The sequence below is a fragment of the Oncorhynchus keta genome, chromosome 1 (genome assembly GCF_023373465.1).
Source record: "Oncorhynchus keta strain PuntledgeMale-10-30-2019 chromosome 1, Oket_V2, whole genome shotgun sequence".
In the NCBI taxonomy this organism is placed as follows: Eukaryota; Metazoa; Chordata; class Actinopteri; order Salmoniformes; family Salmonidae; genus Oncorhynchus; species Oncorhynchus keta.
This window is the reverse complement of record NC_068421.1, coordinates 53,676,329-53,693,010: the sequence shown is the minus strand read 5'-3', so window position 1 is coordinate 53,693,010 and position 16,682 is coordinate 53,676,329. Positions and strand designations below refer to the sequence as shown.

Here is a 16,682-nt window from a genome sequence, read left to right as displayed (position 1 = left end):
GATCAGCACTTGTACTCTGAGGCTATATGTGAATATGGGCTCTGGTCTTTCTTGATAGGCAGTAGAGAGTTGAAGGGGTTTAAGACCGGTCTGACAAGACACCTTTAATAAGTTACTATTTTTAAAGACTTTCAACACAATCCCAATCAAAGCTGTGTGTGACTTTTTATGTCAGGTTCCAGTTAATCAAGTGCATGAGGGCATTTCCATGTAAAAAGCCCCATGAGCATTTACACGTGAAGTTTGTGGGGCACAACAAATGGTGTCAAATACAGTCTATCATTTTTTTTTTCACTTCTTCGGGGTCGGTGTCCTGTCAACGGGACGGTTGAGCTAACGTAGGCTAATGCGATTAGCATGAGGTTGTATGTAACAAGAATGTTTCCCAGGACATGGACATATCTGATATTGTCAGAAAGCTTAAATTCTTGTTATTCTAACCGCACTGTCAAATGTACAGTAGTGATTACAGTGAAAGAATACCGTGCTATTGTTTGAGGAGAGTGCACCATTTTGAACATGAGTTATTAATAAAGTTATTGATAAACAAATTAGGCACATTTGGGCAGTCTTGATACAACATTTTGAACATTAATGCAATGGTTCATTGGATCAGTCTAAAACTTTGCACATACACTCCTGCCATCTGGTGGATACAATCTAAATTGCACCTGGGCTGGAATTATACGTTATGGCCTTTCTCTTGCATTTCAAAGATGATGGTACAAAAAAATACAAACGAACGGTTGTTTTTTCTTTGTATTATCTTTTACCTGATCTATTGTGTTATATTCTCCTACATTCCTTTCACATTTCCACAAACTTCAAAGGGTTTCCATTCAAATGGTACCAAGAATATGCATGTCCTTGCTTCAGGGCCTGAGCTACAGGCAGATAGATTGGGGTATGTCATTTTAGGCGAAAATTGAAAAAAAGGGCGGCATCCTTAAGAGGTTTTAAGGCTTACTGTATATATATTTCCCAACCATTTTCCATCCAAAAATGCATTTACATTTTACATTTAAGTCATTTAGCAGACGCTCTTATCCAGAGCGACTTACAAATTGGTGCATTCACCTTATGACATCCAGTGGAACAGCCACTTTACAATAGTGCATCTAAATCTTTTAAGGAGGGGGGTGAGAAGGATTACTTTATCCTATCCTAGGTATTCCTTAAAGAGGTGGGGTTTCAGGTGTCTCCGGAAGGTGGTGATTGACTCCGCTGTCCTGGCGTCGTGAGGGAGTGTGTTCCACCATTGGGGAGCCAGAGCAGCGAACAGTTTTGACTGGGCTGAGCGGGAACTGTACTTCCTCAGTGGTAGGGAGGCGAGCAGGCCAGAGGTGGATGAACGCAGTGCCCTTGTTTGGGTGTAGGGCCTGATCAGAGCCTGGAGGTACTGAGGTGCCGTTCCCTCACAGCTCCGTAGGCAAGCACCATGGTCTTGTAGCGGATGCGAGCTTCAACTGGAAGCCAGTGGAGAGAGCGGAGGAGCGGGGTGACGTGAGAGAACTTGGGAAGGTTGAACACCAGACGGGCTGCGGCGTTCTGGATGAGTTGTAGGGGTTTAATGGCACAGGCAGGGAGCCCAGCCAACAGCGAGTTGCAGTAATCCAGACGGGAGATGACAAGTGCCTGGATTAGGACCTGCGCCGCTTCCTGTGTGAGGCAGGGTCGTACTCTGCGGATGTTGTAGAGCATGAACCTACAGGAACGGGCCACCGCCTTGATGTTAGTTGAGAACGACAGGGTGTTGTCCAGGATCACGCCAAGGTTCTTAGCGCTCTGGGAGGAGGACACAATGGAGTTGTCAACCGTGATGGCGAGATCATGGAACGGGCAGTCCTTCCCGGGAGGAAGAGCAGCTCCGTCTTGCCGAGGTTCAGCTTGAGGTGGTGATCCGTCATCCACACTGATATGTCTGCCAGACATGCAGAGATGCGATTCACCACCTGGTCATCAGAAGGAGGAAAGGAGAAGATTAATTGTGTGTCGTCTGCATAGCAATGATAGGAGAGACCATGTGAGGTTATGACAGAGCCAAGTGACTTGGTGTATAGCGAGAATAGGAGAGGGCCTAGAACAGAGCCCTGGGGGACACCAGTGGTGAGAGCGCGTGGTGAGGAGACAGATTCTCGCCACGCCACCTGTTAGGAGCGACCTGTCAGGTAGGACGCAATCAAGCGTGGGCCGCGCCGGAGATGCCCAACTCGGAGAGGGTGGAGAGGAGGATCTGATGGTTCACAGTATCGAAGGCAGCCGATAGGTCTAGAAGGATGAGAGCAGAGGAGAGAGAGTTAGCTTTAGCAGTGCGGAGCGCCTCCGTGATACAGAGAAGAGCAGTCTCAGTTGAATGACTAGTCTTGAAACCTGACTGATTTGGATCAAGAAGGTCATTCTGAGAGAGATAGCGGGAGAGCTGGCCAAGGACAGCACGTTCAAGAGTTTTGGAGAGAAAAGAAAGAAGGGATACTGGTCTGTAGTTGTTGACATCGGAGGGATCGAGTGTAGGTTTTTTCAGAAGGGGTGCAACTCTCGCTCTCTTGAAGACGGAAGGGACGTAGCCAGCGGTCAGGGATGAGTTGATGAGCGAGGTGAGGTAAGGAGAAGGTCTCCGGAAATAGTCTGGAGAAGAGAGGAGGGGATAGGGTCGACGGCCGGCCGTCACAAGACGCGAGATTTCATCTGGAGAGAGAGGGAGAAAGAGGTCAGAGCACCGGGTAGGGCAGTGTGAGCAGAACCAGCGGTGTCGTTTGACTTAGCAAACGAGGATCGGATGTCGTCGACCTTCTTTTCAAAATGGTTGACGAAGTCATCTGCAGAGAGGGAGGAGGGGGGAGGGGAGGAGGATTCAGGAGGGAGGAGAAGGTGGCAAAGAGCTTCCTAGGGTTAGAGGCAGATGCTTGGAATTTAGAGTGGTAGAAAGTGGCTTTAGCAGCAGAGACAGAGGAGGAAAATGTAGAGAGGAGGGAGCGAAAGGATGCCAGGTCCGCAGGGAGGCGGGTTTTCCTCCATTTCCGCTCGGCTGCCCGGAGCCCTGTTCTGTGAGCTCGCAATGAGTCGTCGAGCCACGGAGCGGGAGGGAGGACCGAGCCGGCCTGGAAGATAGGGGACATAGAGAGTCAAAGGATGCAGAAAGGGAGGAGAGGAGGGTTGAGGAGGCAGAATCAGGAGATAGGTTGGAGAAGGTTTGAGCAGAGGGAAGAGATGATAGGATGGAAGAGGAGAGAGTAGCGGGGGAGAGAGAGCGAAGGTTGGGACGGCGCGATACCATCCGAGTAGGGGCAGTGTGGGAAGTGTTGGATGAGAGCGAGAGGGGAAAAGGATACAAGGTAGTGGTCGGAGACTTGGAGGGAGTTGCAATGAGGTTAGTGGAAGAACAGCATCTAGTAAAGATGAGGTCGAGCGTATTGCCTGCCAAATAGGAATAAGCAGAGGCCTTGATTTCTGGTCAAACAGATGGAAAAGGGGTCTTAATCATCAAGCATAAAATGTCTTAAAAGGTGTTATAAATACATAAAAACACAATCATGTTGAAGCAAAGACCCCTGCCAACTGATATCAACACTTATATTTAGTTTTGCAGAAATTATTGTACTTCTGTATAATTTTAAAGGGGCAATCAGCTGTTGCTACGTCTTTCTTTGTACCCATTGATTCTTGAAGAATATTACTTATAAATGCCTCATGAGCTGAGTTCAACATTTGTACCCCAGCAGAACCCCAAATATAAGCTTGTTTTACTCCAAAACATGTAAACAAACACTATACCCTCTAAACATGGTTAAAACTATCATTTTGATATCATGGGTGGTCCGTCCTTACATTAATGGCTCTTTGTTCAGAAACAGAGGCTGGTACAACGCTTTGTTATGGTTTCTACTGCTGATTGCCGCTTTAAGAAATATTACTGCAGATATATACAGAAATGATAAAAATCCTGTCTAGCACCTTTAAGATATATATACGTGTATCACCTTTTACAGTCAATTGCAGCTTTAATAAATAATATCTAGTGTCTTGTTATTCTGTTACCAAAAAAACGAAATATCTTTAAAGGCACTACACCTAGAAGTTCTCCCCTACGTGGAAGCTAGATGAATTGCAACAGCACTAGGCTGCATTCAAAACTAATTTCCCGTTCCCCTGCATCCTTTTTCCTCGTAACATGACGAAGACTCGCGCTTGAGCCTTTTACTTTCAGTTGAGGTCGACCAGCTTCAAACCGCTTGAAAAAAACTATATTTTTTGTTGTTGAAAATATATTTCACATCGATTTAGATGGTACAATGATATCCTACACTTTTCAGTGTCGGTTTTCTCACATAAACGGAAATTGAGCCAACAGTGTAGAATTTCAGCAGCCATGAAATGACAGAGCCACTTCTACATTGGCTGCTTGACCCAATTTCCAGTAGATAACACAGCCACAAAGTCAAAACAGCTTTTCACATTTTGAACACAGATGCCACTCTGGCGGGAGAAATCAAGAGGTTAATATCACAGCCAAACACAACACTGGCAGGTAAGTAATATTGTGAAACACTATCATTCCAATATTACTGGAGATATATTATGGACATTTTTTGAAATTACAATACAAAAATTCAATGTGTAGCACCTTGAACATATTTTTGAATTTCTCTCCATCATGAGGAGGGAGGAAATCAAAGTTCACAGAAGTAACAAGTAAAGGTAGACCAACCAAGTTGTTATATTGTTATTAATAACAATTTAGTTTATGATTTATTAAGTGATTCAAATGTGTCATTCTGTTAAATCGGTAACAGAAGGACCCAAAAAAAATCTGTAACAGAATGACTGCCACTCAATTTGCTACAATGGGAATTTATAGTATTCACAAACCACAGTTGGGTCTCCCGCTACAGTCCTCCCTCCCTTCTACTGGCATAATGTTACGTTCAACTCATAACTGTTTTCTTTCTCTTTCTGTCGTCTGGTGGTTAAAGCAAGAGTGTTTAAACAGTCTGGACAACCCCTCCCTCTCTCTCCCTGTCTCTCTCTCTACTGACACCTACCCATGAGCCCCCTCTCTTTCCATTTCCTGTAACCAGCCCGCTCACCCACTGAGCATCAACCAACACCGGATATCCATGGATGTTGAAATTTGGTCAGTCCAAATCTGAACCAATCATAGACGTCTGTTTCACAAGTTTGGACAGCACCGTACAGTAGAGCATGGTACATTAGAGTTAAGTACAGTGGAGCACACTAGAGTAGAGTATAGTATAATTTACTGTATTGTACTGTACTGTACTCTATTGTACTGTACTAAACTATACTCTACTGTGCTGTACTGTACAGAGTTGTATGGTTTGTATAACTTTGCAATCAATGGTTTTTGTTTGGCATACTTTTGTGAAAAATCAGAGTCAGCATCGATCTGTTACCGTGGAATTGCCTATAACAGATATTTTCCTGGTGGTGTTGTACTGTGCTATATGGTATCCTACATTATAGCCTTGTGGCATTGTGTACGGTCCTTCTGTCAATCTTCCCTAATTCTTCCCTTTCCCTTTTACATCTGTGTAAACCTCCTTCACCTGGTTTCTCAGTCATAGGGGCAACACAGTGAACTCCAAAAGTTGTTTTGACTCTGTTCTCCAGTGGTTTTTGGATTTGAAATGATAGAAAAGTATTGGGACAAATTCACTTGTGTGTATGAAAGTAGTATTAAAGCTTGTGACTGCAAACTTGTTGGATGCATTTTGCTGTTTGCTTTGGTTGTTTCAGATTATGTTGTGTCCAATAGTAATTAATGGTAAGTCATCTATTGTGTCGTTTTGGAGTCACTTTTATTGTAAATAAGAAAAGAAGATGTTTCTAAACGCTTCTACATTCATGTGGATGCTACCATGATTACGGATAGTCCTGAATACATCGGGAATAATGATGAGTGAGAAAGTTACAGATGCACAAACAGACAGAAAATGCAAGTTTTGTAGTCAAAAGCTTGATGTAATCATTGTGTGCTAGGAATATAAACTTTTGACTACTTCAATACACATACTGTATAAGTGAATTTGTCCCAGTACTTATGGTCCCCTAAAATGGGCGGACTATGTACAAAAAGTGCTGTAATTTCGAAATTGTTGGATGAAAATACCCTCAAATTAAAACTGCCAGTCTGCACATTAACCTCGTAGTAATTCAATCAAATCAATCAAATGTATTTATAAAGCCCTTTTTTTTTTTTACATCAACCGATGTCACAAAGTGCTGTACAGAAACCCAGCCTGAAACCCCAAACAGCAAGCAATGCAGGTGTAGAAGCACGTTAGCCAGTCTTCTTCTGGCTGTGCCGGGTGGAGATTATAATAGTACATGTCCAAGATGTTCAAATGTTTATAGATGACCAGCAGGGTCAAATAATAATAATCACAGTGGTTGTAGAGGGTGCAACAGGTCAGCACCTCAGGAGTAAATGTCAGTTGGCCTTTCATAGCCGATCATTCAGAGTATCTCTACCACTCCTGCTGTCTCTAGAGTTGAAAACAGCAGGTCTGGGACAGGTAGCACGTCCGGTGAACAGTTCAGGGTTCCATAGCCGCAGGCAGAACGTTTGAAACTGGAGCAGCAGCACAACCAGGTGGACTGGGGACAGCAAGGTCAGGCCAGGTAGTCCTGAGGCATGGTCCTAGGGCTCAGGTCCTCCGAGAGAAAGAAAGAGAGAAAAAGGGAGAGAGAGTTAGAGATAGCACACGTAAATTCACACGGGACACCGGATAAGACAGGAGAAATACTCCAGATATAACAGACTGACCCTAGCCCCCCGACACAAATTATTGCAGCATAAATACTGGAGGCTGAGACAGGAGGAGTAATTGTATCATTTCACAACCAAAGTGCTGGAGTACAGAGCAAAAACAACAAAAAAAAGTGTCACTGTGCCAGTACTTTTGGAGCTCACTGTATATCTTGTCAGGTAACAGAACTGTGTTTTTCTCTAATGTGAGCACACTGTCTCGTGAGCTGTCAGTGTTTGCAGGCTACCTGCGTCTTGAGAAGCACGGTACTGTTAGGGTTTGTTTGGTGAACCTGGATTGAATTTCATGATGTCACCTTGCTAACAGTAATAAACACTCCTGTGGACTGAATGCCTAAAAACTGTACACTGAGTGCACAAAACATTATGAACCCCTGCTCTTTCCATGACATAGACCACGTCCAACTCATTCCACGCAGGGCTGAGTGTCTGTGGGTTTTCGTTCCTACCTTGTTCTTGATTGATTAATTAAGGACACTAATTAGTAAGGAACTCCCCTGACCTTCTTGTCTGAGGCTGAATTGAAAGGAAAAAACAAAAACCAGCAGACACTAGATCTGTTACGTTCGTTTTAAGATGAATGAGACCAAAGTGCAGCGTGGAAAGTGTTCATGATTTTTAATACTGAACTCCGACAAAACAACAAAATACAAAACCGAACGTAAAGTTCTGCAGGGCTAGACAGCAACTATGCAAAAACAATATCCCACAATCAAAGGTGGGAAAAAGGGCTGCCTAAGTATGATCACCAAACAGAGACAACGATAGACAGATTGGGAACCATACCCGGCCAACAAAGAAATAGAAAAACTAGAATGCCCACCCAAATCACACCTCGACCTAACCAAATAGAGGAATAAAAAGACTCTCTAAGGTCAGGGCGTGACAGTACCCCCAATGGTGCGGACTCCGGCCGCAAAACCTGACTCCATTGGGGAGGGTCCGAGTGGACATCTAGCCTCGGTGGCGGCTCCGGTTCAGATGTACACCCACGCTCCGCTCGCTGATCCCTCCGCTTCCGTGGAACCGGACCGTGGATCATCGCCGGAAGAACCAGACCGTGGATCGTTGTGGACTCCGGACCGTAGATCGTCGTCGCTGGAGTCTCCAGGCAGGGGACAGTCACTGGAGTCTCCGGACTGGGGACCGTCGCTGGAGTCTCCGGACTGGGGACCGTCGCTGGAGGCTCCCGGACTGGGGACCGTCGCTGGAGGCTCCGGACTGCGGACCCTCGCAGGAGGCTCCGGACCGTCGCTGGAGGCTCCGGACTGGGGACCGTCGCTGCAGGCTCCGGACTGGGGACCGTCGCTGGAGGCTCTGGACTGGGGACCCTCGCAGGAGGCTCCGGACTGGGGACCCTTGCAGGAGGCTCTGGACTGGGGACAGTCGCTGGAGGCGCCGGACAGGGGACCGTCGCTGGAGGCTCCAGGCCTTGAATCGTCTCTGGAGGCTCCGGACCTTGGATCGTCACTGGAGGCTCCGGGCCAAGGATCGCCACTGGAGGCTTCGGGCCATGGATTGCCGCTGGAGGCTTCAGGAAAAATGCAAAAACAATATCCCACAATCAAAGGTGGGAAAAAGGGCTGCCTAAGTATGATCCCCAATCGGAGACAACGATAGATTGGGAACCATACCCGGACAACAAAGAAATAGAAAAACTAGAATGCCCACCCAAATCACACCCCGACCTAACCAAATAGAGAAATGAAAAGGCTCTCTAAGGTCAGCGCGTGACAAGACCCATCCACGGAATGTGTTTGATACCCCTGACATAGACTGACCAGGTGAATCCACGTGAACGCTATGATCCTTTATTGATGTCACTTGTTAAATCAGTGAGGATGAAGGGGAGGAAACAAGTTAAAGAAGGATTATTAAGCGCTGAGACAATTAATACATGGATTCAGAGGGTAAATGGGCAAGACAATAGATTTAAGTGCCTTTGAATGGGGTATTGGTAGTAGGTGCCAGGCACACCGGTTTGTGCCAAGAACTGCAACGCTGCTGTGTTTGTCACACTCAACAGCTTCCCCTGTGTATCAAGAATAATCCACTACTCAATAACTCAATATTAGGAAGGTGTTCTTAATGTTTTGTACACTCAGTGTATGGTTACAGAGAAAGGTAGCTGAATATGGGTATGGTGAGTAGCAAGTAATTTATGGGCCCGGAAAAATGCCTCTCAGTCCCTTTTTTCATTGGCTAAACTAACCCGAGTTGTTATGAAAAGCTAACACAGCAACGGACACTGTATTTAGCAGAACCCATGAGGATGATGTCAGAACACAAGGATGAAATGTTCTGTACAAGTGGCCCCAGCCATTGAGGCCCTCATACTGTTGAAAAGTGTTTTATCAAATATTACTGCAGAAAATTATTTTTTTAAATGTAGTGGTTGCAACACCGTTGACCTCTACCCAGTAATAATAGGATTGAGATGTTTGTTGATGTGTATCTAATTCTGTTTGGCTTTGAGTTAGAGTTAGAGGTCTCCTGTGGATTTGAGGCTGCATAGTAAGTGAGGAAAAACAAGCTGTGAATGCCAATAGAGAACACTCCTCGAGTTGAGAGAACATTTGTCAATCTCTTTTGAAAAGGGGTACTGTAAAACATTATTTTTTCCGCAGTTCTCTATAGCTTTGAGTGCCACATAATTTATCTCAATACGACACATTACCCTATTTGATTTCTCTTTTCACAAAAAAACTTTCCACAGTTTCTGGGATGGCGGTCACAATTCACACTGTTCATGTTGTCTAGGTGGTAGTTATCCTTTGCTCTCGGACTGTTTTGTGACATCTTTTATTGGTTGCTGGGGGACCTCTTTAAAGATGCTAGCTAGCCTTTGTGCCGCCATTGTTTTTACCCCTTTGCGACAAAAGTGGGCTCCTCAACGTGAATATCAGAGAGGGTTGCCAAAGTAATTAGCTGCCAGGCAATGTTGTACGTCTGCCCACCATGTTACTTAACAGAAAGGCCCGGTCTGTCTTAAACCTCTAACAAACCTTGTACAAATACAGGAAAAAGACACGTCCTTTGTGGCGATCTCCTTTTTATTGAGGGACAAGTAAGTTTCCTCTCAGGGTGTATGCCTTTTTGGATTCTAACTTGATTTAACATTTATTTGTCATATGAACATACAGATATGATTTTGAAAGGCATTTAGAAAAACTGCCATTTCATGCATCCTTAAAATTACAATTATTGTTCATGAACTAATTATTTGCTCGCTAAAGCAACCGCTACATTCTTAGTCCCTCTTTTAAGTCAGCAAAAGAAAATTACACCAAAATCCCTTGTATCTCTTCTCTTGTCTCCTTCACAGCTCTGACGCTCCCCTGACGGTGTGATGTGGCCATGGAGAAAGTAGCCATGGCAGACTCCTTTCTCCCCATGCCCCGTGTGCCACAGAGAGCCAAGCCCCAGACCCTGCAACCTGGCATGGAAGACCAACCCTCCTCCTGCCCCAGCCCGGAGCCTGCCACCTCAACCCCTATCCCCACCTCGCCCTCCCCTTGCCCCCTTAGCCAGCTCCTGTTCCAGCAGCAGCCCGGGCCCCCGGGCTCAGCTGTGTCGGCCCTGCAGTCCAAGGTCAAGGCCCTGTCTGAACGCAACAAGGCTGCAGGGAGGGAGGCTTTCAAGGCAGGCATGGATAAGAAGGCCTTTCCTGTGTCCTCTTCCCTATTCGGTCCTGTCCTGGTGAGCTGGGGCTCAAGTAGTAGCGACGAAGATGCAGAGTCCCAGGGTTCCACGCTCCACCCAGTGGTGCCAGACAGCCTGATGGAGGGGGTGGGGACGGGTGGGTTGGACTTCAGCCTGCTTATGCTCCCACATGAACAGGGTGAGGGCTCCAGACTGGAGAACCTGTCTGATGTTAACGCCAACTCTAGTCCCCTGGCGGATAATGTTAGCGCTTCTAATGTGGCTAAACCCTGCGTCTCTCCCAAGGGGCTCTGGAAGGCCACCAGGCCCGAAACGCTACTGCTGAACGGAGACGCGTCTCCGGTCCCAGACAGGTCTTTGGCCGGGGCCCCTGGGAGCCAGCAGAGGAAAGCCAGGGCCCACGGCGGGGTGGGCAGGGAGCTGCTACGCCGTGACAGCCTGGAGGGTCTGAGGCGGTGTATGGGCGAACTGGGTCCCCAGGGGCCAATGGGGGGCCTGTGGAGGGCTGACAGCCTGGAGAGTCTGTGCAGCAGTGGGAGTGCCATGTCTCTAGCAGAGAGAGTGGAGATGAATCGGGGCGTCCTCAAGCAGATGCTGAACAAGAGCCAGGGACCAGAGCCAGTGAGCCTCAGCCCTCTGCTCTCTGAAGCCTCGGCCCTCTGCTCTCTGGAGAGGGAGCAGAGGGCCGAGGAGGTGACCCAGTGCAATGGGAGAGGTACAGTAAAGAACTCAAAGTGTGAGAAAAACTTGTCAATAATCAACTGACTGGCTTTCTTGATGTCTATAGTATTCTCTCTGGTATGCAATCTGGTTTCCACTCAGGTTATGGATGTGTCACTGCAACCTTAAAGGTCCTAAATGATGTCACCATTGCCCTTGATTCTAAGCAATTGTAACGGTTTTCTAGGTGTGAAGGAGAGTCGGACCAAAACGCAGAGTGTAGATTGCGATCCATGTTAATGAACAAAACGTAACACGAATCTAAATACAAACACTACAAAACAAAGAACGTAATGAAAACCGAAACAGCCTATACTAGTGTAAACTAACACAGAGACAGGAACAAGGACACTAAGGACAATCACTCACGACAAACTCAAAGAATATGGCTGCCTAAATATGGTTCCCAATCAGAGACAACGATAAACACCTGCCTCTGATTGAGAACCACTCCAGACAGCCATAGACTTTGCTAGATACCCCACTAAGCCACAATCCCAATACCAACACCAAAACCCCAAGACAAAACACAACACAATACAAAAGCCCCATGCCACACCCTGGCCTGACCCAATACATGAAGATAAACACAAAATATTCGACCAGGGCGTGACAGAACCCCCCCCCCCAGCTAAGGTGCGGACTCTCGAACGCACCTCAAAACAATAGGGAGGGTCCGGGTGGGCGTCTGTCCATGGTGGCGGCTCCGGCGCGGGACGTGGACCCCACTCAGTCAATGTCTTAGTCCCCTTTCCTCGCGTCCCTGGATAGTCCACCCTCGCCGCCGACCATGGCCTAGTAGTCCTCACCCAGAACCCCACTGGACTGAGGAGCAGATCGGGACTGAAGGACAGCTCGGGACTGAGGGGAAGCTCGGGAGTGAGAAAGCTTGGGAGTGAGAGGAAGCTCAGGAGTGAGAGGAAGCTCAGGAGTGAGAGGAAGCTCAGGCAGGTAGATAGATCTACCAGAGCCTGGCTGGCTGGTGGTCTCAGCAGATCCTGGCTGACTGGCAGATCCTGGCTGACTGGCAGATCCTGGCTGACTGGCGGATCCTGGCCGACTGGCAGATCCTGGCTGACTGGCAGTTCTGGCAGATCTGGAAGAGTCTGGCTGACTGGCGGATCTGGAAGAGTCTGGCTGACTGGCAGATCTGGAAGAGGCTGGCTGACTGGCTGATCCTGGCAGACAGAAAGATCTGGCTGCTCCATGCTGACTGGCGGCTCTGGCTGCTCCACGCTGACTGGCGGCTCTGGCTGCTCCATGTAGGCTGACGGCTCTGGCGGCTTCTTACAGACTAGCAGCTCTGGCGGCTCCGTGCAGACTAACAGCTCCTTGCAGACTGGCAGCTCCTTGCAGACTGGCAGCTCCTTGCAGACTGACAGCTCCTTGCAGACTGACAGCTCTGGCTGCTTCATGCAGACTGACAGCACTGGCTGCTTCATGCAGACTGACAGCTCTGGCTGCTCCATGCAGACTGACATCTCTGGCTGCTTCATGCAGACTGACAGCTCTGGCTGCTCCATGCTGACTGGCGGCTCTGGCTGCTCCACGCTGACTGGCGGCTCTGGCTGCTCCATGTAGGCTGACGGCTCTGGCGGCTTCTTACAGACTAGCAGCTCTGGCGGCTCCGTGCAGACTAACAGCTCCTTGCAGACTGGCAGCTCCTTGCAGACTGGCAGCTCCTTGCAGACTGGCAGCTCCTTGCAGACTGACAGCTCCTTGCAGACTGACAGCTCTGGCTGCTTCATGCAGACTGACAGCACTGGCTGCTTCATGCAGACTGACAGCTCTGGCTGCTCCATGCAGACTGACATCTCTGGCTGCTTCATGCAGACTGACAGCTCTGGCTGCTCCATGCAGACTGACAGCTCCTTGCAGACTGACAGCTCCTTGCAGACTGGCAGCTCCTTGAAGACTGACAGCTCCGTGCAGACTGGCAGCTCCTTGCAGACTGACAGCTCCTTGCAGACTGACAGCTCTGGCTGCTCCATGCAGACTGACAGCTCTGGCTGCTTCATGCAGACTGACATCTCTGGCTGCTTCATGCAGACTGACATCTCTGGCTGCTTCATGCAGACTGACAGCTCTGGCTGCTCCATGCAGACTGGCAGCTCTGGCTGCTCCATGTAGACTGACAGCTCTGGCTGCTCCATGCAGACTGACAGCTCTGGCTGCTTCATGCAGACTGACATCTCTGGCTGCTTCATGCAGACTGACAGCTCTGGCTGCTTCATGCAGACTGACATCTCTGGCTGCTTCATGCAGACTGACAGCTCTGGCTGCTTCATGCAGACTGACAGCTCTGGCTGCTCCATGCAGACTGGCAGCTCTGGCTGCTCCATGCAGGCTGGCAGCTCTGGCTGCTCCATGCAGGCTGGCAGCTCTGGCTGCGCTGAACAGGCAGGAGACTCCAGCAGCGCAGGAGAGGAGAAAGGCTCCGACAGCGCTGGAGAGGCGAGGCGCACTGTAGGCCTGATGCGTGGTGCTGGTACTGGTGGTACTAGACCGAGGACACGCACAGGAAGCCTGGTGCGGGGAGCTGCTTACCGGAGGGCTGGGGTGTGGAGGTGGTACTGGATAGACCGGACCGTGCAGGCGCACTGGAGCTCTTGAGCACCGAGCCTGCCCAACCTTACCTGGCTCGATGCCCACTCTAGCCCGGCCGATACGAGGAGCTGGAATATACCGCACCGGGCTATGCACCCGCACTGGAGACACTGTGCGCACCACTGCATAACACGGTGCCTGGCCGGGCTCTCTCGCCCCCCGGTAAGCACAGGGAGTTTGCACAGGTCTCCTACCTGGCGTAGCCCTACTCCCTGTGAGCCCCCCCCCAATAACTTTTTGGGGCTGACTCTCGGGCTTCCTTGCCAAACGTGTTCACTCATATCGCCGGCTCCTCTCTCCGGCTGCCTCTGCTCTCCTCGCTGCCTCCACCTGTTCCCACGGAAGGCCGATCCCTTCCCGCCAGGATCTCCTCCCATGTGTAGCAACCCTTGCCATCCAATATATCGTCCCATGTCCAATCCTCATTGCGCCGCTGTTGCTGCCTTTGTTGCTTCTCCTGTGGCTCCTGCCTGTTGACACGCTGCTTGGTCCTGTGGTGGGTGATTCTGTAACGGTTTTCTAGGTGTGAAGGAGAGTCAGACCAAAGCGCAGCGTGTAGATTGCGATCCATGTTTAATGACCAAAACGTAACACGAATCTAAATACAAACACTACAAAACAAAGAACGTAACGAAAACCGAAACAGCCTATACTAGTGTAAACTAACACAGAGACAGGAACAAGGACACTAAGGACAATCACCCACGACAAACTCAAAGAATATGGCTGCCTAAATATGGTTCCCAATCAGAGACAACGATAAACACCTGCCTCTGATTGAGAACCACTCCAGACAGCCATAGACTTTGCTCGATACCCCACTAAGCTACAATCCCAATACCAACACCAAAACCTCAAGACAAAACACACCACAATACAAAAACCCCATGCCACACCCTGGCCTGACCCAATACATGAAGATAAACACAAAATATTTGACCAGGGCGTGACAGCAATGTTGTTCTGCTATTTTTATTGACTTGTCCAAAGCTTTTGATACGGTGGACCATTCCATCCTCGTGGGCCGGCTAAGGAGTATTGGTGTCTCTGGGGGGTCTTTGGCCTGGTTTGCTAACTACCTCTCTCAAAGAGTTCAGTGTATAAAGTCAGAACATCTGCTGTCTCAGCCACTGCCTGTCACCAAGGGAGTACCCCCAAGGCTCAATCCTAGGCCCCACGCTCTTATCAATTTACATCAACAACATAGCTCAGGCAGTAGGAAGCTCTCCCAGCAGGAGGCCTTTTTGCCTTTTGGTAGTCTTCATTGTATGTAAGAATTTGTTCTTAAACTGACTTGCCTACGCCACCCACTAGACCTAAAACCATGGATTATTTTAGCGAATGTGTGAGCGGTGGTGCAGCTCGGGGTTAGGGTGATAACCGTAGTAAAATCACAGCGTGTAGACCCTTTAAATCCTCAATGATGTAAAGGGGTTTACCTGAGAAGGACCTGTTCTATTAGAGAAGAGTACATTTCCCCAACACTCAGTTCACATTCAACACATAGCTCATGGTCAAGGTGCGTGACGAGTTGGGAAAAAAACGTCAACATAATGTGAGGACGTAAAAAGAAAAATTACAACGGAAAGTAGAGAGAAAATCTTGAGAGGAAAAAGAGGGTAGGGAGGTAATAGGCTATTTCTGACTGCTGGCCAGATGTTTAATGAATGTAATGCATGTCTAATTGCAACTGTCTCACAAACAGAAGTTGTCTTCTGCCTGTGGGTTGCTCTGTCCCTCACTCTCATGGCCTCAAACATCCACAATGCTAAATGAATCATGCTTTATATAAACAAAGGGAAAGTAAACAAATAGTTAAACTTAATACGGTTCTTCCATATTTCTTGCTCATGATTTTTTATTGTAGTTTCCAGAGAAATAAGGAAATCAACGCCATTTCAATACTGGAGGGATATTATACTTATGTCTGCCTGGTTACAGTGTCTATTTATGTCCCTATAGGTTCCATTGCGCTGAATGACAGTGACTGGGATTCAGGAATCTCCCTCCAAGACACCGAGCACAGCCAAAGGTACAGTAGAAACTCCTGGAGAGCTACTGGGTATGCAGCCTTTTGCTCCAGCCCTGCTTTAAAACACCTGATTATTGTGTTAGAGTAAAGCTGGAACTGGGTTTACCAGCTACGCCACTACAGTATAGCTTAAATATGAATGTATCACAAACAAATGTAATTTGGGTACCCAAACCCCCAACCTAAATACTGCCTCTCTAATACATCTAGAAGATACCGCAGATGCTTTCACGACACCAGCAAACACCAATGACTCTGGCGCTTTGCTCTTGTATCTCTCCCCGCGTTAGAGCCCCAAGCTGCAATTAGTGACAGGGACACAGTGTTTATAACAGCTGTTACTAAAAGCTCCACCCTCCTCACCAAAGAGGATTATGATCATATCTCTCTTCTCTGTACCCAGTCACAGACTCAACACAGGAGAAAGGCTTTCCGGTGAGGCACCTAGTATTTGAAACGCACTCATTTGTTTTCCCATTGAGTGCCTGTTAAGCAGGTGTCGTGTTGAAATTGAATGGGCAGCTGTGTGGTTAAAGCTCTGAGCACTGTGGGTAATTGTGTTTTTGGTGGTTGGGAAAATGTAACCCCGCTCACAGATAGGTCTACAGGCAAAGGGACTGCTTCACAGTCCCTCGTTCCCGCATTCACAAATACACACACATAAACACAAGCAAAGGCAAACAAGATAATAGCTTATGAAAAGATACACACACACACACACACACACACACACACACACACACACACACACACACAAAAAACTCATGGATTCACACACACCCCTTGTCAGCCTAATTAGTAGTGACTGCCTGCTCGGCCTAATCCCCTTCTCTATGAGCGTCTCTCCCGCACAGGCGCTGACGTGTGCCTCTC

The 16,682-nt window shown here is 48.1% G+C and overlaps 1 protein-coding gene across 4 annotated transcripts in view; it reads left to right on the top strand.

Moving 5' to 3' along the window:
* Positions 1–16,682, top strand: part of si:dkey-121a11.3 (uncharacterized protein KIAA1614) — a 33,899-nt gene that overhangs the window by 3,076 nt on the left and 14,141 nt on the right. For all 4 annotated transcript variants that reach the window (XM_035776294.2, XM_035776302.2, XM_035776309.2 and 1 more), the window contains exons 2-3: positions 10,113–11,165; positions 15,740–15,809. In XM_035776294.2, the coding sequence (XP_035632187.1) occupies positions 10,145–11,165; positions 15,740–15,809 (1,091 nt within the window). In that variant the 5' untranslated portion in view covers positions 10,113–10,144. The remainder of the gene's footprint in view (positions 1–10,112; positions 11,166–15,739; positions 15,810–16,682) is intronic.